This window comes from Mus caroli, chromosome 6, assembly GCF_900094665.2.
Source record: "Mus caroli chromosome 6, CAROLI_EIJ_v1.1, whole genome shotgun sequence".
In the NCBI taxonomy this organism is placed as follows: Eukaryota; Metazoa; Chordata; class Mammalia; order Rodentia; family Muridae; genus Mus; species Mus caroli.
Window position 1 is genome coordinate 79,503,922 of NC_034575.1, and position 24,488 is coordinate 79,528,409.

The 24,488-nt window shown below is 50.7% G+C and overlaps 1 protein-coding gene across 6 annotated transcripts in view; it reads right to left on the reverse strand.

Annotated features, from left to right (window-relative positions):
* Positions 1 to 9,301: 9,301 nt before the first annotated feature.
* The window catches only part of Tet3 (tet methylcytosine dioxygenase 3), a 92,380-nt gene continuing 77,193 nt past the window's right edge, over positions 9,302 to 24,488 (reverse strand). For all 6 annotated transcript variants that reach the window (XM_029478287.1, XM_029478289.1, XM_029478286.1 and 3 more), the window contains 7 exons: positions 21,633 to 21,726; positions 18,484 to 18,692; positions 17,480 to 17,630; positions 15,496 to 15,585; positions 14,897 to 15,034; positions 12,056 to 12,392; positions 9,302 to 11,474 (listed from right to left, as the gene is read on the reverse strand). In XM_029478287.1, coding sequence (XP_029334147.1) covers positions 9,691 to 11,474; positions 12,056 to 12,392; positions 14,897 to 15,034; positions 15,496 to 15,585; positions 17,480 to 17,630; positions 18,484 to 18,692; positions 21,633 to 21,726 — 2,803 coding nt within the window. In that variant the 3' untranslated portion in view covers positions 9,302 to 9,690. The remainder of the gene's footprint in view (positions 11,475 to 12,055; positions 12,393 to 14,896; positions 15,035 to 15,495; positions 15,586 to 17,479; positions 17,631 to 18,483; positions 18,693 to 21,632; positions 21,727 to 24,488) is intronic.

Below are 24,488 nucleotides of genomic sequence, written 5' to 3' on the forward strand. Positions count from 1 at the left end.
CTCACACTGTTGGAGTCTCTGCACAGTTCGTCCTACTCCTGGACACAGAGTGGAGAAGGCCAGAGTTTTCGTTGTTTTTGCCTTTGAAACAGGATCTCATTGTGTAGCCCTGGCCGGCCTGGAACTACTTAGACCAGGCTAACTTGAACTTCTAGGCCTCCTGCTTGGATGAAAGGCATGTGTCACTATGCCTGACCCCAGGGTTTTGGTGCTATGAAGTTTTAGGGACTCTCTCCCCCCCATACTTCTATAAGAATGACGAACCCCCAGTTTCTTGTCCGCATCTGATGGGGTGAGTTTGCCAGCAGCTGCACTTTTACAGCTGACCTTGCACACACTCACCCTGGGCTCTGGGGGTGACTCTGAGAAGCTGAGACATCTGTCTGGATGCCAGGGTCACCAAGTCTGGTGTTCTGGGTAGACGTTCTAGTGGTCGCTCAGTCAGTGTCTCCGAATCCACGACAGTAGGCAGAGGGTGTAGGCTGACTTTCACCCAGCTTCAGGGCCTGCCTTCTTGTGTTTCCAGGAGCTGGCTCACCTGTGTTCCCCTAAGTCCAGTGGCCAAATACCTTGAATGTGGCTTCTGCCTTCCCGGCCATCCCCACATCCCTCACAGAATAGTTTTTTTTTTTTTTTGTTTTTTTTTGTTTTTTTTTTTTAAGACAGAGTCTTTCTACAGAGTTCTAGCTGTTCTGGAACTCACTGTGGACACACCAGGCTGGCCTCGGACTCAGAGATCCACCTGCTTTTGCCTCTGGAGTGATGGGATCAAAGGTGTGCACCACACCTGGCGACAGCTTTTTTAAAAATCTGTGTGTGCGCATGTGCATGAGGTGGTGCTTGTTGTACGTGTGCTACAGTGCACACTTGGGAGGCAGAGAAAACATGCAGATCTGAGTCCTGGGATCTGAACTCAGGCTTGGCAGTGAGCACTTTTACCAGCTGAGTCTATCGGTGTTCTGGGCATCTTAAGATGTCTTAGGTCTGCGTGGGAAGTCACTTAATCTTCACAAGTTTAGACCAAGTGTGAAAACCCACCAGGGTCCCAGCTTTGGAGGGCTCTGCTGTGGTCTTCTTCTGGCACACCCCTCCCTGCCAGTGGGCATAAAGTGTCTGTCTTGGTGGGCTCATGTTAGTCTGAGTTAGTCAAAAGCCCGTGCCAGGATACAGGTGGGCTAAGTCACAAGGAAGAGCAGGCTTCAGGATACTTGGGGGGGGGGGGGAGAGAAACCAGATTTGTATGAGGATGCCGCTGGGAAGGAGGGAGGCCTGGCAGAGTGGCTTTGATTTTGTGGCACAGCTTCAGCTCTGACAAATTGCCATGGAGTACCATGCAGCCACCCTGAAGTCACCAGTGAGGCAGAGCAAGACATGGCTTTGTACAGCCTTGACACTGGTCGTCACACAAAGGCAAGTGGCTGCAGCGGGACTCAATGCCTGGACACTGCAACTCAATACCATGAGCTATAAAGCTCATGTTTGAGAGCCACGTGACTGAGTCAGTCATAGGAAAATTGCTGGACCCAGGAGGTGGCCACAAAGCCTGATGGTCTGAGACCTGAGCTGGGGTCCTACAGCCTACATGGGAGGAGGAGAGGACCCATTCCCGCAGGTGGGCTGCCAACCTTTACATGTGTGCCAGGGCGGGCATCTCTCCCAGCTGCCATGTACCCAATATAAGGAAAGAAAAAAAGTTTCAAAACACCCATCATGACTTCCATTCATGACTGTCGGGCCACGTCAAGAGCAATCCTGTGCGCATGTGCCCCATGGCCTATGGGTTGCGCACATCTGGTAGGCTATGCTGTGAATTGATTCTCTTGGGTGATCAGAAAGTCTGCAGGCTCCTGGGACATCTTCCAGCCATGGAGCCCAGGAGCAGAGGGTTTGGGGAGTGTAGTCCTTAAGCGAGATCAGTGAGGACCAGGCTCTCTGGCCTGCCTGAGGACAGCTCTTTGGAGAAACACAAATAGCACATCTATAGCACATGGAATGGATGGTAGGGTTGGGCAGAGGTGGACCCGAGAGTTCTGAATGAGAAACTATGGGGGTGGCGTGGGGTGTGAAGAGGTGGGGTAGGGTGAGCTGTTTGTTACTCAGGGTACAAGCCAAGAATGAGTGGGTGACACACGGGAGCAGAGACGGGCGTATGTCTGAGAATAAGGCATGAGGGGTCTCCTGGGGCTAGGCAGGGGCTAGGGGAGGGGCTAGGGCCTGGGATTGAGCAGGGGTTAGGGGAGGGGCTGGGGCAGGAGGGCTAGGGCGGGGCTAGGGGAGGAAACTAGGGCAGGGCTCTGCAGTGGTGGAAAGCGGTGACAGACTCTGTGCAGAGTTCCAGAGGTAGGAGGGAGGGGCTAGACACGTCTGGAGCTGGACACGATTTTCCCAGTCTTTATCTGGTGGTCTGGGGGTGGGAGGGTGCCAACAGAACGACCACCGGTTGTGAGGGCTGGACGGACTCTTCAGGTCTCTTTGTACTTCAGGTGAGATGACTAACAGTTCAAGACTAGGCAGCCTGCAGGGCCAGCAGCAAAACTTCTAAGATTTTATCAGTTGTTTGAGAACTTCATATTAGCTTCCCTCCCCGACTCCTCCTATACCCACCCTCACTTCCTTACCCAACTGTGTTCTCTTCCCATCAAGTCCCGTTTGTGTTGCCCACTGACTGCCCTTAGGAGTGGGGCCATGTCATGAAAGAAAATGGCCTCTGTCCTCCGGCGGCTATCAAATGCTAGAAACTCCCGAGTGGCAGGACTTCTGCCGGCTTCCCCCTTTCATTTTGGCTTGAGCCTGTACAGGTCTTGTGCATGCTCTTATACCTGCTATTGAGCTTATATGTGCAACTGCTCTCCTGTGTGTGTCTGAAAAACCACCATTTTTCTTGAAGTTACCCACCACCTCTGGGTCTAACAATCTTTCCATTCCCTCTTCCACAGAGATCCTTGCATGCATGCGCGTTTGGGTATGTGTGTTGTGTAACACTGTGTTCCTTCCCAGGGCAGCCCTCTACAGTTTCTTATTCTCTGCATGTTGACCAGCTGAGGTTTTTAAGTTGTTGGCCCATGGAACCCCACAGGACCCCCAAACATAGGCTACAGGCAATGCTCTTGTTACCCCGCAGCACTTGATGGTAATACTTTAACACACCACATACTTGAATCGCACAACAGGGAAAAAATCAAACTGGTACTCACCTTGAACGAGCTTTCGCAGGCTGCTAGGCACACTGCTGGAGGAGACAAGCAATCACCCAGCTGTGAACCCTATCATCTGCAACAACTCGCCTGACAAGATAATATACCCACCCACTGTACAGTGAGCGGCAGGAAGAAAATCACGGGAGTAGCCAGTTGCTTTCTGATTGTTTCTAAGGGCCAATCCATGAGATAGAACCCACATCTGGCACTGCTAACGGGGCCAAGAGCCTGTGGCTGGCTAGGTACGTACAGGAACATGCACAGCACGTCAGTGCATCTCTAGAAGGTTCCTCTGTAGAAGTTCAAAACAAGGCCTCTAGTCTGCTGGATGGCACATTTCAGGTGCTAGATCTGCTTGGTGGGACATTTCAGGCAGAGGACATGGGAGAAGAGGGCGGCTTCCTGTCCTTTTATCCTCCCCAGCTCAGAATTCCCCACACTTAGCCACCACAAGAACTGTCACCTGGATTAAAGACACCCTCCACTTTGTCCCAGGTCCAGCAGCCTGGGGTCCAGCTCCGCACCTCGTTGCTTGACTGTGCTGAGCCGTCAGAACCCGCCTCAGTGCAGTGCTCTTAGTACTGGGAGGTGGAAGTGAGGATGGCTGAATTCCAAATGATGGAGATTGAACAAAGCAGAGCTAGGGCTAAGGCTGCTCCAGAGCGTGGCTTGTGACCTCAAATACTAGTTGCCAAGTCCCTCACTGCCCCGAGGCGGGCTTCATTTGGGTGTCTATAATATATTCCAGAAGGACACAACTACAGGGTTCCTTATGTCACAAGTTAGTTCAGGTTCAAGATGAAAAAAAAAAAAAAAGCTTACACAGGATTTGAGTGCAAAAAATAAATATAAAATTTATTAAAACACCCACAATATTTTAAAGATGCCAGGAGTAATACAGTTCACAAACCCAGTTGTTTGTGTAAATTATAATAAAATACAAATCAAAAAAGGATACATACTTGCAATTTCTAGGCACCCTAAATTAAATTTACTGAAACACTGGGGGAGAAGGAAAGGGGAAGGAAGGCGGTGGTAGCTCAGGAGACAAACCAATAAACTGGAAGGAAAATATTAACAAAAAGGTAAAAATTATACAAAATAAAATTATCAGCATAAATTTACTGTACTAAGATATCTACAGTTTAATAATACACATCCTATTGCCTTGAGACATTGCAAAAACCTACCACTCATCCATCAACCCCAGATAAACTTCATTTCAAGTAGCCACAGTTTACAAAGTCAAGACGGAATATTCAAGTATGGTTGTTAAGTTCACCTCCATTGGAAGCCAGGCAACCAAACAGGAATTCAAAGAGATAAGAAATAAAACACATCCAAAAGCTACAAGGGTTCTAGATCAAGTCTAAAGCATTGGTATGCTGTGAGACAGCCAGTCCTTGCTTCTTTAAACACAAGAAAAATAAATGACATCACTCCCGTCTCTCTCCCTCTACCCCCAAAAGAAAAAGGGAAAAAAAAATCTATATTGGAATCAAGAAAATTTGGGATGTCCAGATGAGCCAATTATTATCTGTCCCCATATGAAGAGTGAGGGTTCCCCCTGCATGATGAGCAGTCGGAGCGAGAAGAGCATGACTGACAGACACCCTACAGAAAGCATCCCTGATATCAGAATAGAAGCAAATGAGGAGCAGGCTGAACAGCTCACTGATCCTCAGGCACAAAGCCCAGAACCCGGCTTCTGTGCTGAGGTCTCCCCTCAGGTGAGAAGCCTATGGCTCTGCCCCCTCAGGAAGGCGGCACTCCCAGAATCATCTATGCGCAGATGGGTTGGCGTATGCACCTCCAATGTGTTATTTGGTCCAGGGTATGTGGTGAAGTTGGCCTGGTAGGACAGCAGATAAACCAGGTGCTGCGTAGATTTTCAAATGACAGCAACCATGACAGAAAGCTTGATGAGATGGACAGAGGAGATTCACATTTTTATTCAAAAGCAAAACTTAAGAGAATGGAAAAAATCCAACCACGCTCCTTCCCTTAAGCACTCTTGCATTTTACTGCTTAAGAATGAACAGAGAATGACCCTAGATGTGTCAAGGAAGTCATCCCATGGACAGCCTGTGAGTATCATACCCTCATGGAATCTAACTTGTCACAATGTCCTGTTTTGAGGTATTTTAAAAAAAATTGTGACAGTGGATGATGTAAAAATGAAGCTTCCTGTCAAGATCTTAAATTTTGCATCAGCTTATGTGGACACAGGGAGAAGTTTAGCACCAACTAAAAGCGGCCTTGGTGGCATTGAGGGGCAAAAAAAGCACCTGCCTTTAGTCTGAGCACCAGGAGCTACCAATGAGCAGCAAGAACCCAAAGTCTTGCGCATCCCGTCCCTGCCGGGGCCAGGTAAAGGCGCTGCCTCTGGACCACAGCCTGTCCCCTCTGGGGTTAGCACCCTGGGACACAAGAGAATACCTGACATACAAGGAGAGGCAGGGGCCCTGCCTCCCCTTCTCAAAGCCACCACTCCCGTCCTAATCTGGCTAAGAAGATAGACAAACCCACAGGCGGGCCTCTGCTGTCCTTGCGCAGAGCAAGCTGCCTTCTCTGTGAGCCTAGCTTTGGCCACCAAGGGGAACAACAAGACACCAGACCCAGAACCCTGCTCAGAGCAGACACAGCGCGGTAAACAGAGGTCCACAAAGACAGCACCAAAAGAGGGAAGAAAAGCCGAGAAACGGGGCCCACCTCGTTTTTTGGTTGGTTGTGGTTTCAAACGTTGATAGCACCTCAGGGAGACAAGATCAGGGACAGTCACATTGAAACACCATAGCACCATTTATTAGACTATTTCAATTCATAAAAATGCTTCCAACTCCAGAAAACACACTTCAGTAACAAAAGGAAAGAGATTGGTTGAGGCACATCAGGGATATATCAGTTTCCCACCAGCTTGGCCTTGCTTTGACATCTGAGGCAGTCAAGTCTCCTCGCTCTGTGACACTGGATTTTCAGCTACTGTCAGACCACGCTCACACATCCACCGCCATCAGCTATGGAGCAACAAAGCCCTTCGACTTCTGTTCTTGATGCTCAGCACTAACAACCCCTAGCTCTGCAAACTACTGTTTCTTTAAAGCAGCAGGTGGGAGGACCAGAGGAGGCAGAGTCCCTTCCCATGGGCCAGGGCCACCACAGCAAAAAGGCAAGGCAGCACCCTGGAGGGCTGGGCTGCTCAGTCCCCACTATAACCAGACTTCAAACTGACCCCTCCCCAATCCGCGTGATACCCTCAGTGTTGCTACTGACAGGTGGTTTCTCCAGCTAGCACCAGTTATTCTGTGAGCTCCTGCTGCAAATGACTTATATTCTAAAAGAAAACCTCTCAGGTCAGAACTTCAAAAGTCCTCTTGCACACAGCAGGCAGGGACAACAAAAACAAAGCGGAAGGAAACAAAGCTGGGGGCGGGGCACCGAACGCTCGCACTGCCTGTGGACTGTGGAGACAGACGGACGGACGGACAGACGGACGGACAGACGGGCACCCTGGGAGCAGACTCCGAAGCCATCATCTTCCCGGCTATAACGCTACTCTTAAAACTTGCTCATGCCGTCAGGTTCTTGAGTTGCAATGGCTTTATTTATTTATTTTTTCTTCTCATGATAAAAATGTCTTGTCAATCATCTTCAGGACTTAAAAAATGATAGTGCCAGTAAAAATAAAAATTTTGATTTTTCTCTTTAAGAAGCCTTCAGCAGCAAGGGATGGGGGATATAGAACTGTGCATAGTTACGTCTTAAATACATGTCTAAAGCATGCTCAATTCAGTGACAGATTTGAGGTAGGTTATACATGTAGTGTGTGAAAGTCAGCAAGGGCTCAAGCACAGCCGCGGCGCTGAGCCCCGAAACAGCGCTCGCTCGCTCGCTCGCTCGCTCGCTCGGACCTGAAGGGCCAACGTGGAACGCCTCTTGCCTGCCTCACCTCACGGCAGCCTGCTTCCTGGTCTAGAGCTCATGAACAAAGGCTGTGCAGGCTTGGGGGATGGACATCACGTGCTTTTCAGCTTGTATTGGTTTCTCCATTCATCTAATAATGGCTTTGCTACCAAAGGGTGAGGAGGTTTGGAGCATACTGAATACGCGTCAGAGAGATCCACACACTGCCAGCAACAGTTATCACCTGGGCCACGCTCAGGACCTTGCAAGCCATCAGCCAACCTGGGGCTTCCATGGGCCATATACACGGTCACATTCTCCAAATGCTTTGTAAAATATCATATTTAAGATTATTTAAAATGAAGTTTTTCAAGGCACCCCCGCATCTACCTAAGCACGGAGTCAGATGAGACCTGCGTAAAAGCACTGATGCGATTAAGCAAAATAGCATTTCAAGGACCAACTCTCCCTCAAAACTAGAAAATTAGCATGCGCCTTAAAGCCTGTGACTCTTTAGCTTGTCAAACCGAGGGTCAGAGGCTTTCCTATAAATCTGAATTCTGAATAATTCTAAGTCCTGATAAGCTCTTGGGTATTTATTTCAAAAGCAATAATAATTTCATTTTTTTGTCCTGTAAAATAATTGCAACTTTACAGACTATGGTTAAGGTGGATTGACAAAGCACATTAAATATTCAGCTACTATTTACAGTCTCTCCCACAATCACAGGTTAAAATGTACTTTTTATTCTTTTCAAGTTGCTGTTTAAATCTAGGCAAAAGTGCTTAAAAAAATCTTTCACTATTTACAGTTAAAACCAGACCACAAAAATGCTCAGGACACCTTTTTAGCCACTCTCTGCCAGCGCTTCCGAAGGGCTCTAGTCAACACCCGGCCGCTCGGCTCTGGCACAAGGCACCGCGAAGCTTGGGGACTTGGACCTGCCTTCAGCATTGTCATGGGATTGCTACGCTCAGTTTATTAAGACCAAACCTGGCTAGAACCACGTGCTAACTGCTGTCTCAGGGCTCGGCTGCCACTGTGTGTGTCCTGATGAAGCCCCCCACTCACCACACACGTCCGCACGCATGGGCAGCCTGACTACATGGCTAATGGCTTCTGAAAAACACTCATGAGGACTGACCTGCTGCAGACACACCACCACCACCGCCGCTGCCACCTGTCAGGCCCAACCTCTCAATGTCACAGAAATTAAAGCACCAACGTTCTCATTTTCAAATCGCTGAATGAATGCACCAGGATTTTAGGATTGGGCATGTTTCAGGGGAGATGGAGAAGGGAGAGGGAGGAGAGAAAAGATCCAATGGAGAACTGGCCCCCTTAAAGGAGGAAAAGCATAGCAACCTGTTGAAAACGCCTGACCCTTGCACTTTAAATGAAGTGTAGGCCATGCCCTGCAAGGGCTGCACCATTGTCCCGTGTGAAGATCCAGGAATAAGGACGATGCGTGACCTGCCATCACACTGGCTGGCTGAGCTCTGGCAGGATGCCACCTGCCCCGAGAGTCAGAAAAGTCCCAGCACACTACTACAGCACCAGGCTCCAGCACCACACAGCACCGCAGAGCACCCGCAGAGCACCGTACAGCACACTGGCTCTTCACAGCTTGGGTTCAACTTCTTGATTCTATAGATACAGTAGCCCTTTTTCAGTATCGACAAACTTTGGGGCGATTTTTAAGAAATCTGCCACTAAGCTTCCTTCGGCCCAGTACTCACCGGCTTTATCAACGGGACGAGAAGAGCTCCTCGGAGCCTCTCGACTCCTGCTCCAGCTTGAGGTGCTGCCTAGCGAACCAGGACATCATATGACTTGGTAAATAACGGACAGAGAGGATTCAGTGTGGAGACTAGCAAGCTTGAAGCTGTCTACTTCCAACCTGGTTTCTGGGGACATCTAACACCAGCATTTCCAGGCCAGGCCCCCAGATGTCTGCAGCTTCCCCCATTCCACAGAGGAGAACGGGGTGGTCCCAAAAGGCTCCCCAGCCTGTGGGAAGGAGGGATAGACCAGGGCTACATGCTAACCTTGGTTTGTGGGGCAGATGGCTGAGAGAACCTGCAGCCCCCAGGAGGCTGGGCTCGCCAGGCAGGAAGCACTGCCGGCCTTTCCTGCCCACCTGTAACCCATTACTATTGTCGCTTTAAAAAAATCCAATAAATACATATTTTAAATGGAATTTAAAACTACGCTCCTTTGTGAAAGGACACTATAAACTTTCTTTCCATTATTGTGATATACAAGGATAAAGTTTTAAAAACAAAAGGAAAATAAAAGCCCCCTCAAAACAAGGGGAAAAATAAAACGTGGAGATATAAATATTAAGATCAAAAAAAAAAAAAAAATCACCCGACAGCCGTAGTTTCTTCAAAGTGCTGGGGAAGAAGAGGAGGGAGGGCGGGTCAGTTCTGAGGTTTGGACCATAAATACATATATATGATAAGCATATCCATATATGTAGATATAGAGAGACTTCTGCACCCCCAACCCGCCCCCGGGTATGAGGGCAAAAGCACCACAGAGCAGCTCGGGCCGGGCCCGACGCTGAGGTACGCTGGCTCCTGGCACCTAGATCCAGCGGCTGTAGGGGCCAGTGACCTTTGTGTAGGCGTAAGAGGACACGGTGACCGCGGAGTCTGTGGGCACGGCCAGTGCCTGCCGGGTAGGGACAGCCCCCTTCTTTTCTTTGTGCTGGGGCTCAGCCACCATAGCACCCCCCCATTTTCGCTTCTTTCCATAGAGCTTGGCCTCCTGCTGGCCCAGGCCCAGGCGTGCGGCCTCCTCTTGCCGCTGCCGCGCCCGTTCCGCCAGCTGCTTCATCTTGGCCTCCCAGAGCGCCAGCCCGTGGTTGGGTTGGTTGAGGTTCTTGTGTTGGTAGAAGACCAGCGAGATGCGGGTGGGGTGACAGCGGTTGGGTTTTTTGAGTGGTGTGGTGGCATGCAGCTCTCGCCGGGCACACTCGATGAGGATGGAGCAATGGGCCGGGGCCACGGCCACCCCGCCTATGTTCTCATCCAGGAAGTTGTGTTCACTGTCCGACCACAGTTCCTCCTCGTCCTCTTCCACCGCGGGTCCGCTCTTCTCTTCCTTCACTACCCCCTTGCTGGGGGGCTCCTCAGCTGTCCCTTCCTCCAGGCTGAAGGGATCCCACAACTTCTCCTCTGATTTCAGGGCCCCAAATAGCTTCTCGTTGGAGCTCAAGGGCATGCCAAAGGCTTGCCAGGCTTTGTCCAGCGGGTTGGCCCCCGGTGTGGGAATCCTGCCCTCCTCCACCTTCACAGGATTCCACAACTTGTCTTGGAACCCAGGGCCACCTTTCAGGGCGGGGTTGAAATCCCCGGTTCCCATCCCCCATGGCTTCTCAGTTAGGCTGGGACCAGTCAAGGTCGAGGTGCCGTTCCCAAACTTGCAGGGGCTCCATGGCTTGCCTCGAAGCCGTGCTCCAGCATGGGGGGCCGACTGCTGGCCTTCACCAGTGAACAGTCCCCACTGGCTTTCTGGGAAGTGTGAAGGAGTGAGACAGCTGGCCCCAAAAGAATTGAGCTTGTCGGGAACAATGGTAGGGCTTTCCCCCGAAGGGAACATGCCCCAGTTGCCACCTACACTGTTAGTCCTCTTCGGGGACATGCTTGGGCCTCCTGAGTACTGTCCCCATAGATGACTGGGTCCCCCATTCTGAGATGCTTCTGGCAAGGGTGTTCTACTCATCTTAGCAGAGTCTCTGGGAATGGACTCAGCCTGGGTCAGAGGGTCTATTGGCTCTTGCTTGATGGATCTGTTGTAGCAACTGGAGCTCTGAGCAAAGGGAGAGGGGTCCCTGGATGCTGGGTGGAGCTGGGGGACCTTGGGTAGCAGATATTCCTTGGGGCCTGGGTAAGCAGGCTGCTGGTGGTGAGGGATGGGGTGGTGGTTGTCTGTGGCAACAGCCTGACCTGGCAGCTCGGCAAACTCAGCACCACCGTAGGCCGGGTTCAGGCTGTTGTGTAGAGCATGGAGATCTGGCTTCTTCTCAAAACTGCCTCCGCTGCCCCCATGCCCCCAGGCACTGGGACCCAGGAACTGGGAGGGGAAGACAGGGTTGCTTGATGGAAAGCCATAGTAGCCAAAGGAGGGAAGTGTATACTTGGAGTGGAAGCCATTGACGGAGGCCAGGCCAGGCTGTGCATAGCGCGAATGGTAGGAATACACACTGCTCATGCTGTAGGGGTCGGAGGGCCGGCAGCTGCCCAGCACCGAGTAGCTCTCCACCACCGCATTGCCGCTGTACTTGAAGGAGCTAAAGTGGTTCTGAGGCTCCACCTTGAGGGAGGGCTTCAGGCTTTGCTGGGACAATCCACCCTTCAGAGACAGGCCTGGGGAAGGCAGAAGGCAAAGCATGAGAGATGCATCAAAGATGAGACATGTGCCACAGCCTAGCAAGGGCTGGGTGTAGAGGGCGGGAGATGGAAGCTCCTCCCTTGCCTGACAAGTGGATGGATGAAATGTTGAGGTGAGCTCAAACCTGGTCTGGACTTACACACTGGGCTCCCCTTGAGACTTCCAAGGTGGAGAGACACAAGCTTGTGCAGAACCTGTGTCCTCTCTGCCATCACTTTACTCTCTGACCCCGGAAAATGCCTTAGTTTCAGCTGAAGCTCATTTCTCCCACGTGTGGGCATGGGGTGGCAGGACCTACTGCCAGGGAGGAATAGGAGCTCAGACACATACAGCCCACTTCCCACCTCTGGGCCCTACAGCAATGGCCTCTGCCCCAGACACAGTCAGAGCATGCTGGAGCAGCCAAGTGCTCTGTCTAGGGGATTTATATCCAGGTACTTCACAGAACGTCTTTCTGAAGGACAGAGCGAGCCACATCAGGACGTTCCTCCTAAGTGGCCAGTGTGCCGTGAGGTGAGGGTAAGGCCCCTTAGGGTGGTAGCCCTTGCTTGCTTACCTGGGTCCGTGGTGACTCCAGCCAACTCCAGGGCCTCCTGCTTGATCTTCTCTGGCGTGTTCAGTTTCTCCTTCTGCAGCTTCTTCTTCTCGGCCGCCGCCTTCCTGGCTTCCAGCTGCCGTTGGCGGCAGGACTTGGCAGGCTCAGGCAGCCGCCGGACCTCTCTGGGGAATGCTGTGAGCACCTGGATGGCCCCGCTACTGACCTTGGCGTTCTGGTTTTCCTCGCTGCCAAACTCATCCGTGCTGGCCATCTTGTAGAGGGGCAGCACGTGCAGTTGCTCGTCCTCAGGGATCTGGCCCACGCAGCGATTGTCTTCCTTGGTCAGGGTGCAGACCTGCCCCACACAGGGAGAGGAGATATGGGACTGGAGTCCATGCCTGGTGAGAGCTTCCAAACCGTCTCCTCCCCACGGCCCGACTGCCAGCCACCTGCCATGTCCCATCATGCTGCCCTGGCTCCTAAGGTTCTAGACACTAACAACACAGAGGCTGGGAGGGAGCGCACACACGCTCAGTTTCAGTTGTGTTATCTCTGGTGCCCCTGTGGCTGAGCTGGGACTGGGGAGGAAGCTCTGCCTGAAGCCCACCACTGCCACCACTGAGCCACACCAACAGGCTGACGCCTTCCTCCGGAATCCCGACTACTCAGAGCTGCTGCTTCTAAGGTAACCTTTCTTTTTATTAAAAATGACCTCAGAAGCCGGGTGTGGTGGCGCACGCCTTTAATCCCAGCACTTGGGAGGCAGAGGCAGGTGGATTTCTGAGTTCGAGGCCAGCCTGGTCTACAGAGTGAGTTCTAGGACAGCCAGGGCTACACAGAGAAACCCTGTCTCGAAAACAAACAAACAAACAAAGGTCCCGAGTTGAATTTCCAGCTGCCACAAGGTGGTTCACAACCATCTATAATGGGAGTTGATGCCCTCTTCTGCAGGCTTTGTATGCAGATAGAACACTCATAATACATATAACATAAATGCTGTGGGGTAGGGAGAGGCAAGAGAAATAGGGGAAGAAGTTCAACCTCTTCAGCAGGTAAGAGGCCCACCTCACTGAATTAGGCAGCCTGACAGCATCCTTTACTGCAGGAACCTGAACAAGCACTAAAAGCCTGTGACTATCACCGTCTCTATGGGGAGGGGGTGGCGCTCCAGAGGAAACCATTTCTGCCCTGAGCTGTAGGGATTCCTCATGGCATATGGATGGAGAGAGTGTGACTCACCAACTGCCCATCATCTGTGGGGGAACTGGCTAAATAAATAGCTGATATCAGAGCTACACATGAAACTCCAACAAATTTAAATGTGAATCCATACTCACTGACACAGAAAGCCCAAGTTACCACTGGTGAGGAAAAGCACACTACAGGACAGCAGGTAGACTCTGACCACCATGTAGATAAGAGTTTTATACAGCTATGTGGCCATGGTCATACACACAGCCATAGGAGGGGTGGCCACCAAGTGCTGACTGTGGCTATTTCTAAAGACTTCAGAAAACGGTTTTTAAAAGTATTTTTTTAATTCTATGTATGTGTTTATATCCGTGTGAATATATGATTTATGTCTCACAAAGGCTAGAAGAGGGCACCAGATTCCCTAAAGCTGATGTGGCGTTACCTGAAAGGGTTTGCTGAGAAATAAACTGAGGGTCTGTCTCCTGAAGGGTAGCAGTGCTCTCAACTGCTAAGCCAGCTCTCCAGTTCCCAACTCTCCAAGTTCCTATAAGCAGATGGCTCAGCTCTCTCTTGCCTCCCCCTCTCTCCCCATTCCCTTCCCACCTCTCTCCCCATGGCCGGCCCCTACTTCTCTACTCTCTCCTTCTCCCTGCCTTTCTCTTCTCTACCACCCTCTTAACTCCTCCCCCCATGCCCTGAATAAACTCTATTTTATACTAAAAAAAAAGCAGATGGCTCAGTGTGTAAAGCTATCGCTGTGCCAACTGGAGGGCCGGGTTATATCTTCAGGACCCACAGAAGAAGCCAAGCACAAGTGGACCTCATCTTACTGGCTACCCATCCTAACTCCAGGTGCCAATGAGAGACTGTTTCAAAAATGACACTAAAACCTTTAGGGATGGACAGCTTTACAGGAGCACCAGAGATCGACCTTTGGCCTCCAGGCACATTCACATGCATGTGCATGCATGGCTGTCCACATGCACAGACCCAGCCGTGTACAGGCACGCAGAGACTAAGACATGAGAAGTTTGAGAGTTTGGCTGCTGACAGTTAATCTTTAAGAGTAAAGCATGCAGGAGTGTGGAGGGCAGGTGGCCTCACCATGCTCTTGCTTCTGCCGGCTCCCCCAGTGTCACCACCTCTTGCCCCCTCTATCCTCGAGGACCTGCCCTTGCTAGCACCTCAGTCTGGGCCCCCAGCCTTCTCCTCAGCCCCTGCAGTCCAGGCTGTACTGAACCCAGCTGAAAAGCAAGCGCAGCCTCCACCGCAGTACCCGCTCCCTTGAGGGTATCTCCACCTCAGTCAGCCCCGACTCCCCGTCTTCTCCAGCACACACACGCATGCCTCTGAGGACCCACTCATTCAAACCTCCCTGCCTGCTCTTACTTAACCATGTAGCCTAGCAGGCATCTCTAGGAAGACTTCCATTTTTCATCCCCAAACCTCATCTTACTTGTTCTACTGCTCAGTAAATTCACATATTGGCTCTGGTTCCTCACATGCCTCCTAGGGTCACTGATCTGAGGGTTATCTCTGTGGAAGGGCAGGAGCAGGCCATCTAAGCCAACACTACCTAGGGCTTCAAGAATCCACTCTACTTCCCTCCTCACAAGGAGCAAAACCCATTAGTTGGCTCCTTCCGCTGGCCCCAGGCTTCCTTACCACAGTGCACCCATTGTAGAGGTTATGTTGGTCCTTGTGGGCGTGGGCACAGAAGTCCATGCAGGCTGTGACCCCTGAGAAGGGTCTCCCTTCCTTCAGCCCCAGGCGGCAGTCGATCGCCACATCCTCATTGGTCACCTGTGTGAATGGCCAAGAACAGTGGTTCAGAAGGCCTGAGTGACCAACCCCGACGCTGCCCCTGGGATCCAGATCTTAGAGAGAAGCAGGTTAAGATCACAGCTGTGGCGTGAACCTGGGCCATTGAGGGAAGGTTTTCCAGTTGAGAGGTCCTGGCTCTGAAGGAATGGCTCTCTCCTAGGTTAGCTCAAGCTTGTCTGCCTGGATAGATGGGAACTCAAGCTCCTCAGAGGAAGCTAGGCCAGAGGCACTGCAGACCAATGGGGAGGGGAAGACGGCAGGGTGGGGGAGAGCTAGGGGTGGGGTGACTAAGGAAGGAGTCTTATCAAAGCACACAATGGCTCCAAGAGACTTCTAGGTTGAACGCACTTTAAAAACACAAAGGAAACAATACTCCCAACTCTCCAAGGTCAGGGAACTTGAGTAAAAACTGCACGAGACAAAGGCCCTGGCTTCAGTACCTGGTTCTGATAGGCCTGGGGTGCGAGCCGCTTGTAGAGGGGAGCAACTTCAGTGGCCAGGTCCTGAAAGCTATTCCGGAGCACCTCCTCCTGCAGGAAGAACAAACAATTAGGTACATTCAGAGCTGCTCAAGCCGGCAAACTTCCTGCCAGAAATGAGCCCACCAGAACCATTGCTGGGAAGGCAGGAAGCCAAGTGCGTCCAGGGTCTCAGCGTTCCCCTGGTGTGTCCATTTTCAATGGGGATACTGAGGCTCACAGGAAAAGCCACTATTGGAAGGTGCAGTCATCCTGACAGCTAAGCTACTCCATCAGTTACACACAGCCCTGTTCAGCTGGGACAAGAGAGCAGGGTCTTGCACTCAGAGCTGAATACTGTGGGTCACAGGTGTAGTATGGTGGGCGGGGATTTTCCAATAGGTGTGGAACACGAACATGGAACATATTTGAAGGAGTGGCAGCAAGCACACAGCATGGAGAGAAGCCAGGAGCATGGCTCCATCACCAGTCAGTACAACCAACACGATGGTGCGTGAGGCCTGGCCACTGCTATGCCACTGTCTGGATGATGTCATAACACAGCTCCAAGGTGAGGCTTGAGCTGGGGAAGCACAGGCCTGGGGAGGGACCCTGCCTCCTTCACCATCAACTGCTCTGAGTGGTCTCTCCTGTTGGTCACGTGGGGGTAAGGAGACGTGTGTAGCCGGCAATCTACAGCACCAGGGACAGCTCTTGGAGAAACGGAGCCATTGCCTTTTTATTCTGGTGAGTCTAAGGCCCTGGGACTCTTCAACCCACTGAGACAACCACATTTGCTGCTCAGAAGAAAGAGCTCTAGAGTATTTTTAGCTTACAAAATTGTCTAAAAGATTTTGGGAAAAGGTACTGAATTTGGGAAAATGAAGATTTTTATATGTGTATGCTTTATGGCATATATGTGCAGGGGGTGGGGCTGCAGAAGCCAGAAGAAGGTGTCAGTTCCCCTAAGCTGGAGTTACAGATGGCTGTGAGCCACAGTGTGGGTCCCAGGTCATGAACTCAGGTCATTTGGGAGAGCAGTGCTCTAGTCCCTGAAAACTATTTAGCCAGGAAGATGGTTACATGGGCTATGGTGCACAGAAGAGGAACCCAGTGGCTGTCCCTGACCTTGGCAGAGGGGAGTCAGTATTAGGAGCCTCAAGCTCTGGAAGGCCAAGACTGACATCAGGATGGCCAGGATACTTGCACCCCAGCAGAGGGGTTAGACCCCTGACCCCTACACCCCGGAAGTACAAGCAGGAGGGAGGAAGAAGGGGTGAAAAGGACACTGTGCTCATTCGGAGACCACCTCTTGCTATGGCCACTGCAGCACGGAGCACAGAAAACACAGCAATAGAGAAATGGCCTTGGCTGACACAGATCCTATACCCCTTGTGGAAGCTACAAGAGTCCAAGAGGCCCTTGTTCAGTTGTGACAGGGACATAAGAGAGGTCCTGATGGGAGACCAGGGTGAGTAGCCATGGAGAGGCCTAATCACAACCCAGTGACTGTACGTGTGGACTGCACTCAGTGCACCAGGACATGGAGACAGTAAGGGCCTAGATGTCTGTATGAATGCCCCCAATGTCTGCCCAGCCCAGTGGGGGATGGGATTCCTTACCAAGCCCTGTACAGATTCAGAGGGGCATCCACAGAGAGGAAGACCCCCCCTTCTTCCTATTCCTACACCCCGCAAAGATGCCCCGCAAAGAAATGATCAGATCAAATTCAGATGAAAAATCTGCATCTGTATCTAAGGTATTCAGAATAATTCCTCTAAAGCTGCCACGTAGGTCTGAGGACCTGTGGCCAGCAGCCCTCAGTTTTCACACAGCCTGCTAACGTCATACATTGCCTGTCCATCTGTGCAGCGCCATGTCAATCCTTCCTCTGCAGAGCTGTTAAGGACGCAGGTGGGGAGGCGCGAGGGGGGGCCTGCCGTGTGCCGGGCACCGCTTTTCTCACCTCCTTCGGATTGTCTCCCGTGAGGCGGAACTTTCGTGGCGTCTTGCTCCGAGCATATTTGCAGCCGTTGAAGTACATGCTCCAGGAACAGCCGAAGGAGAAGGAGGCACCGCAGGTGTTAGGGTCTTTGCCTTGGCAAGCACAGGTCCGGCTGCAATGGATAACACAGGCCAAGCATACAGATGTGGTCTCTGTTGACACTGCCCCTGTAGAGGACTGGTTTCCACTAGCCTCTGGCAACAAGGGCTCCTCCTTCCACCCCACAACTCCTCCAAGTTTCCCAGTACAGGTTATTCTCTGAACACTCAATGCTTGGTGAAACATGACTGTTCAGAAGGACACATAATGTATATGAGTTGGAAAGAAACATTCTTCAGGGAAAACTTAAAGGGTCAGGAAAGTCACATGGTTGTTGAGGGCTGGGGGAAGGGTTGTAGAAGGGTACAAGAGTTATGCATGCTTGCATGTATGTGCACATGTGTGCACATGTGTATGTGGACATCAACTTCAGGACTTATTCTCTTTTATCATATTGGTCCTGGAGAGTGAACTAAAGTTGTTAGGCATGGTGGCAATTGCCTTTGCCCACTGAGCCATCGAACGGACCCCTGTTCTCAGTCTCGACTGGGTAATATGACTATATCAAAATCCTCTAAGCTGCTGGGGGTGGTTGAGCGTGACTTTAATCTTAGCACTCCAGAGGCAGAGGTAGGCTTTGAAATCAAGGCTAGCCTGGTTTACATAGCTAGTTCCAGGACAGCAAGATCTTGTCTCAGCAAAAATAAAACAAAAATCCTCCAAGCTATATACCGAAAGGGTAACTTTACTGAAACTAATTGCATCTCAGTGAAAGGGTAGGAAAATCCAATAAAGATAGGTTAGTGTTGATCTGGGGCTGAGCAGTAAAGCTGAGCCAGGGCCAGAACCCAGCACTGCCCAGCATCCCAGTGCCTGCTACCCTGGTTCTACAGCCCCATCACCACCTCCACCACTCCAGTACATACTCATCATTGAGGCCACATCTCCGGCTGGTGGGGTTGCCGTACTTCCGGAGGGTATCAGTAAGCTCCTGGTAGAGGGTGTCTCCAAGGCTTCGAGGGATGCCCTCCCAGGCCAGGATCAAGATAACAATCACGGCGTTCTGACAATGGTGGCCTGCCCGATGCCGCACCAGGCACAGCAGCTTCTCCTCCAGTGTGTGTCTTCGGATCACCTGTAGAGACATGGGACTGAGCCACTGCCCTGCAGGGCCACACAGCTCTGCATGGTACATGCCCCTCACTACCCCACAGACCTGTAGCTGTCCATCTTTAGGACAGCACCATTAGGGAAGAAGAAACACATTTTAAAACAGCAAAATAAAAAATAATGACAATGAAGTCTAAGACATTTGTGACCAATACAGACTTAAAAGGAGGGAAGTGTGAACCAGAAATATAGTGGAAAGTTTTGTGATGTCCCAGAATGTCTGCAGAGAAGGCGTTGCATAGCTATGTCCATTTTACACTTGGGCAGAGAAAGTGCTGCACATCTATGTTTACACTCAGGGTATAATACTGTGCAAACCAGCCTGAGGCTCCTCCAAAGTATGACCCGTAGGTGTGGCAGTCAGGAAGGACCTAGGCTGTAGACAGATGTAATCACACCTGCCTTTCACACTCTGCAGGTTACACAGAAAGGTGTGGCTAGGTTGGCAATGCCAAGAAGCAAAGGGGGCCTGACAAAGTCAGGGCTCAGTGGGGACATCTGTTCATTAGAAGCTGAGATGCCTAGCTCTCCTTAACCACACAGGGCACTTCGGCCCAGTGCAACTAGCTTCTCCAGTTTGTAAGAAAGACTAGAAATGGAGAGCTTTAATACTCTGTTGTCCTGTCCTTTCTTTGAGACAGACCACACTCTTTGTCACTACGGTAAAGTATGCATAATAAACTGACACAGTGTGCACTGTAGGCTTTAGGTTCATTCAGCATGAAGCTACCACTTTCTCTAGAGCACCTTCCTAACACTGTGTCCCTTTAATTCAGTTCCTCATGTTGTGGTGTCCCCAATCATAATGTTATTTTTGTTGCTACTTTATAACTGTATTTTCATTACTGCTATGAATATGTAAATATCCGATATGCAGGATAACTGATATGCGACCCTCCAAAGGGGTCAGGACCCACAGGTTGAGAACCACTGGTCTAGAACTTTTCCTTCCAATAAATGAATAAGCTGAAGCTCCACTCATGGATTATTATTTGTGCTCCAGCTCTGCCCTTCTGATGCTCCCCAATGCCTGAGATAATTCTTCTGCTTTTTCTAATTAAGATTTTCCTTTTAACATTTATTTACTGTGCCTGTGCATGCCCCATGCAGGCCAAAGGGTAACTTAGGAGACAGTTCTGTCCTGACACCTCGTAAGATGTAGGAATGCAATTCATACCACAAGGCCTGTGTACAAGTGCCTTCATCCACTGAGCCATCCTTCTTGCTGACTGCAGACTTTGTATCTGATTTAACTGTATCTGGGGTCTTGTACATCCTTGGTGAGCTCTTTCTATTCCCATCCCTCAGCACTGTCCTTTCAGCCTCTGTCACCCGACTCTGATGTAGGTCATGGATGTGGAATCAAATGCAATCTATAGTTGACAACTGGCAGTACTCTCAAGGTGTTCTGCTTGTTATAGCAGGTTTCGTGACTTGCTACAAATGTTACAGAATATTTTACACGCTAAACGGCACACAGCCCTGATCATGAGGTCTTGGTCTAAGGCAGGGTCACAATGATGTTATTCTCCCAATTTCCTGCCAACAATCAACTACTATTTTTGAAATGTGTCTTGGAATTCAGAAGAATACAACCGAGGTACTGAGTCAAATGCTGCTTCAAGACTCTGGCTGGTTGTCTGGCTCCCGGCAGATTGTAGGAGGCCTACTGTGGGCACTGACACACATCTGCAGAAGCTGTTATGACAGTGAACCAGGGTTCTCCAGGCCTTACAGTCAAACTCTGCTTATGACTGACATCATTTTGCAGGTGGGTTCTCTGAGGAGGCACCTCCTACCACATCAGACCTTTTACTACAAGGGCCACCTCCCATGGGGTGGACACAGCATGCACAGTCACACTTTTTAAAAAAGCACCAGGTTCCTTTGTTGTGAAAAGTCCTACAATAATGGCTAGAAGGGCCGAGAACAAGTATGTGATGTTTTGAGTTCGGTCGGTCGTGTTATTTTCATTAGCCTCAGAGATGCAGAGGCAAGGAGTGATCCCACGGGAAGATGGCAAGTGTGCAGGCAACATCCAGGTCAGCTACCCGAAACTCCTGTGGCCTTCCTGCCTTTGCCTGTGAGGCCCTCCTCACCGGAAATGCTTCTTCTCCTTGGGCTACTTAATGTTTGTCGCCCTGTTCATGTCTGTGTTCCAGGGTAGCCCAGTCTCAACATTCATCCAGCCCCTGTCCCTTAACTCCTACAAATGTAGCATCGCAGCTGTCTCTTGGTTAAACTTTGTGTCTCCAGGTCTCGATTCCAGGGTGCCTAGGGCATTAAACATGGCTCAGTTCCTGAGAGCCTAGCTCTCTCTAAGCCAGCTTTGTAGCTGCAGACACTCATGATGTGAAGAGCTTGGGGAGGGCCCAAAGGGCAACGCTGAGGGACTGAGGTCTGTCAATGACTTTCTCCCTGACCAGCTACTCAAGAGCTCTGCTTAGAGGCTGGGAAGAATTGAGCCTCAGCATAATATTACCCAGAGGCCTTGTCTTGTCCCCAGCCTGTAGGTCACCCTCAGTGTCTTCCCTGGCTTCCAGGTAGGGGACAGGAGTACTGGCCACTCAGACACATAGAAAAAAGGAATCAAAGCCCTGGGGGAGGGGGTGCCAGGAGTGAGGGGAGGTCAGATAACAGGTTAGACTAGCTACACCTCCTCCCTTCCAGGATCTTCAGCTTTTACCCAGGAGTCACACACAGTTAGTGTAAGATGAACACAGTTCCTGACAGCACAGGATGCCTGCTGCTGGCATGTACGTAGGACAGAGGTGACCAGCTGCCACAAGGGTCATTGGCACCAGGGTCCCGTGATGGTGAATGTCTACTTCCTGCTCACCTGCCCTGCCACCTGTTCTACCATGTGAGCCCAGACACAGCTCAGCTGTGGAGACCCAACACTCACCCACTTGGCGATGGGACAGCCTCGAGAACTCTTCCCCTCCTTGCCCGTGTAGATGACCTTTTCAATCCGGATAGCTTTCCCCTTTTCTCCATACCTAGAGAGGAGACAGAAGCCACATCAGTGAATACCCAACGTTAGGAGGCAGGCCCAGGTGCTTCGGCCTGGGCTTCTGGCTACAGAGAGGGGGAGGGGGAAACTGAGGCTACTCTGCGCACAGAGGGGGGGGGGCACTCACATCCAGACTCTCAGCCACTTCCAGATGCTGCTCCTCTGCTCCTGTTCCACCTGCCTGCCTCTGTCCTCAGGCAGAGGGACAGTTAGGCACAATAGTCCCCACATACTTCTGACTCTTGAAGTTGCCTGAACCCACAGGCATTTATGCTCAGTCCTGCTGGCCAAGGACCCCTTTAACTACTTGTAAATTCAATTAAAAAATGAACATACAAACGAGTGTGTGCTTGTGTGTGGGTGAGCTTAGTGACTGAAGGATACTGGGGGAGTGACTCCAGCAAACACCAATGCTGGCACACAGTGGACAAGGCTGCCCCCTAGTCCCCCACACATGCCCACTTCCTGGGAGCCAAAAGTCTAAGCACTGAAGAGTCAAAGGCCTCTGACATCATGTACTCAACCACACCATGTTTACAGACACAGCTATGACCATGAGCATGTATTATACAGCAACACGGGGCAAGGCTGGCTCCAATACAGCCTGATGGACAGAGAACCACTCTCTAGCTACACCATTGTGGCCAAGTTACTGAGTCCATGTGGGCCTCAGGCTTCCCAGATGTAAACTGGACACAGGGCTAGCTCTACCTCCCAGGCCTGATAGTGTACATGTATTATTCAAGGAATGCCAAGCATGAGGGAGGAACTCAGTGAATCTCCTTAACAACATAAAAGCCATCTTCTTTTAAATAAATTTTCAATGTCTTTTGCAGACAAGGGTCACTTTCCATCTGGAATGCACTCTCAGTCTCTCTCTGTACTGACTGAGCTCCTGACAGGCTATGTACATCTTCACTCTGGACTTGACTAAGAGTGTTTCCAGCTATCTCTCAGTATGGGGCACAGACTTCTTTGAAGAGTGCCTCTGAGGATCACCCTTTAGGACCTAGGACCTTTAACGAGGCATCGATGAACTTAGCGAATGCATTTTAACATCTAAGGAGACCGGTGACAAAAGCATCTTTCTCTAAACAATTAACATGCTATTCTTTAAAAGATGGATTCATTCCATGTATGCTGTGCTTGTGTGAGTGCACACACCTGAGCATATGCAAGCCAGAGAGCGCATCAGAGCCCTCGGAGCTGAAGCTACAGGCACTCTCGAAACCGATGGCTTGCTCTCTCTGGGTGCTGAGATCCAAACTCCGGTCCTCGTGCTTGCACGGCAAGCACTCTGCTAAGCCATCTCTCAAGCTCCAACACGGGCAGGCATTTTTTAAAAGGTTAAGTAAAAATATCCTTGTATTCTGTAGTGGATTCAGTTTGAGTATGACATTTAAGTGTGCCATTTAGTGAGGCATAATGCTATGGAGATGTCTGCAGTTTAAAGTCACCTCATTCTTTGTGTCATCTGCTCTACTGTCATGAATCACTAGACCCCAGATCAACCCAACAAGGGCCCTGGTCTTGGGTGCAGCTCAGTGGTACAAAGGCTGGCATGGTTAATCCCCTTCATTACAAAGGTTCTTGTAGACAAAAGCCAATGGCCAAGGTGCTCTTCCCTCTCTGTACTTATGGCTTTCTTTAAGGGGGTTGTTGGAGGACAGTCCCACCATGTAGCCTAGGCTGGTTTAGGAACAGTCTTCATGACCTTAGACCCCTAGGGGTGGGGATTACCCGCACTATCCTGCCAGTACTTAGACTCCCTTTCCCAAGAGCTTCCTTGTTGCACTTCCCTGGCTGAAAAGGAAACAGAGTTTCTTTTTCAAACACTGAACTAAGCCGTCTATCTCACTCAGCTCTTAGGGGAGGACAAGAAGTGTTTCTGACCACATTAACAGGCGAGGGCTGCCAGTCCCTTATAGGAAGTGCTTTGCACACACCATTTAAAGCCTCTGTAGCAGGGCTTGACATGACAGCGTAGCTTTTGTTTGGTGCCTGGACAGGTCTCAGCGCAACAGGCTTTATCAGGACACAGCCCCCAAGGGCAGGCCTGGGACCTAGGTCTATCTAGGGAGCCCTGCTGGAGGCTGCTGGCATAGGGCTGCCGCAGCACTCACAGAGAGGGACTATCATATTCCCTACAGGAGGGTGAGCTGAGGACACTGGTGCTGGCTTTCTGACCAGCTCCTTCCCCATTGTCCTGTCCTTGTGAGAAAAACTCCTCAAAGGTTGTACTGGAGACCAAGAAGAAAGGGCCACGTTGCCTACCCAGCTAGATTCTTTTTTGTTCCTTTAAAACAAAAAATGTAAGACACTTGAGGGGGCTATCGTGGTGTGCGTGAAGGTCAGAGGACAACCTGTCAGTCTCTCCTTTGGCCATGAGGGTTTAAGATTACACTCAGGCTTGAGAGCAAGTGGCTTTACCCACTGAGCCATCCCACTGGCCTCCTTTCCTCTTGGAAATGAACTTGACAATCGATTCCCGCTTTGGTTCTTCTCCTTACATGCCTTACTTCCTGGCTTATCATGAAGATTGTAAACTACTCTAAATCTGCAAAGACTGGCTGAAGCTTGCTTCACGGAGGACAGCTAACAGCTTGGCCTACGGTGTTTTGTTTTTGTTTTTGTTTTTTGTTTTTGTTTTTTGAGACAGGGTTTCTCTGTTTAGCCCTGGCTGTCCTGGAACTCACTCTGTAGACCAGGCTGGCCTTGAACTCAGAAATCCACCTGCCTCTGCCTCCC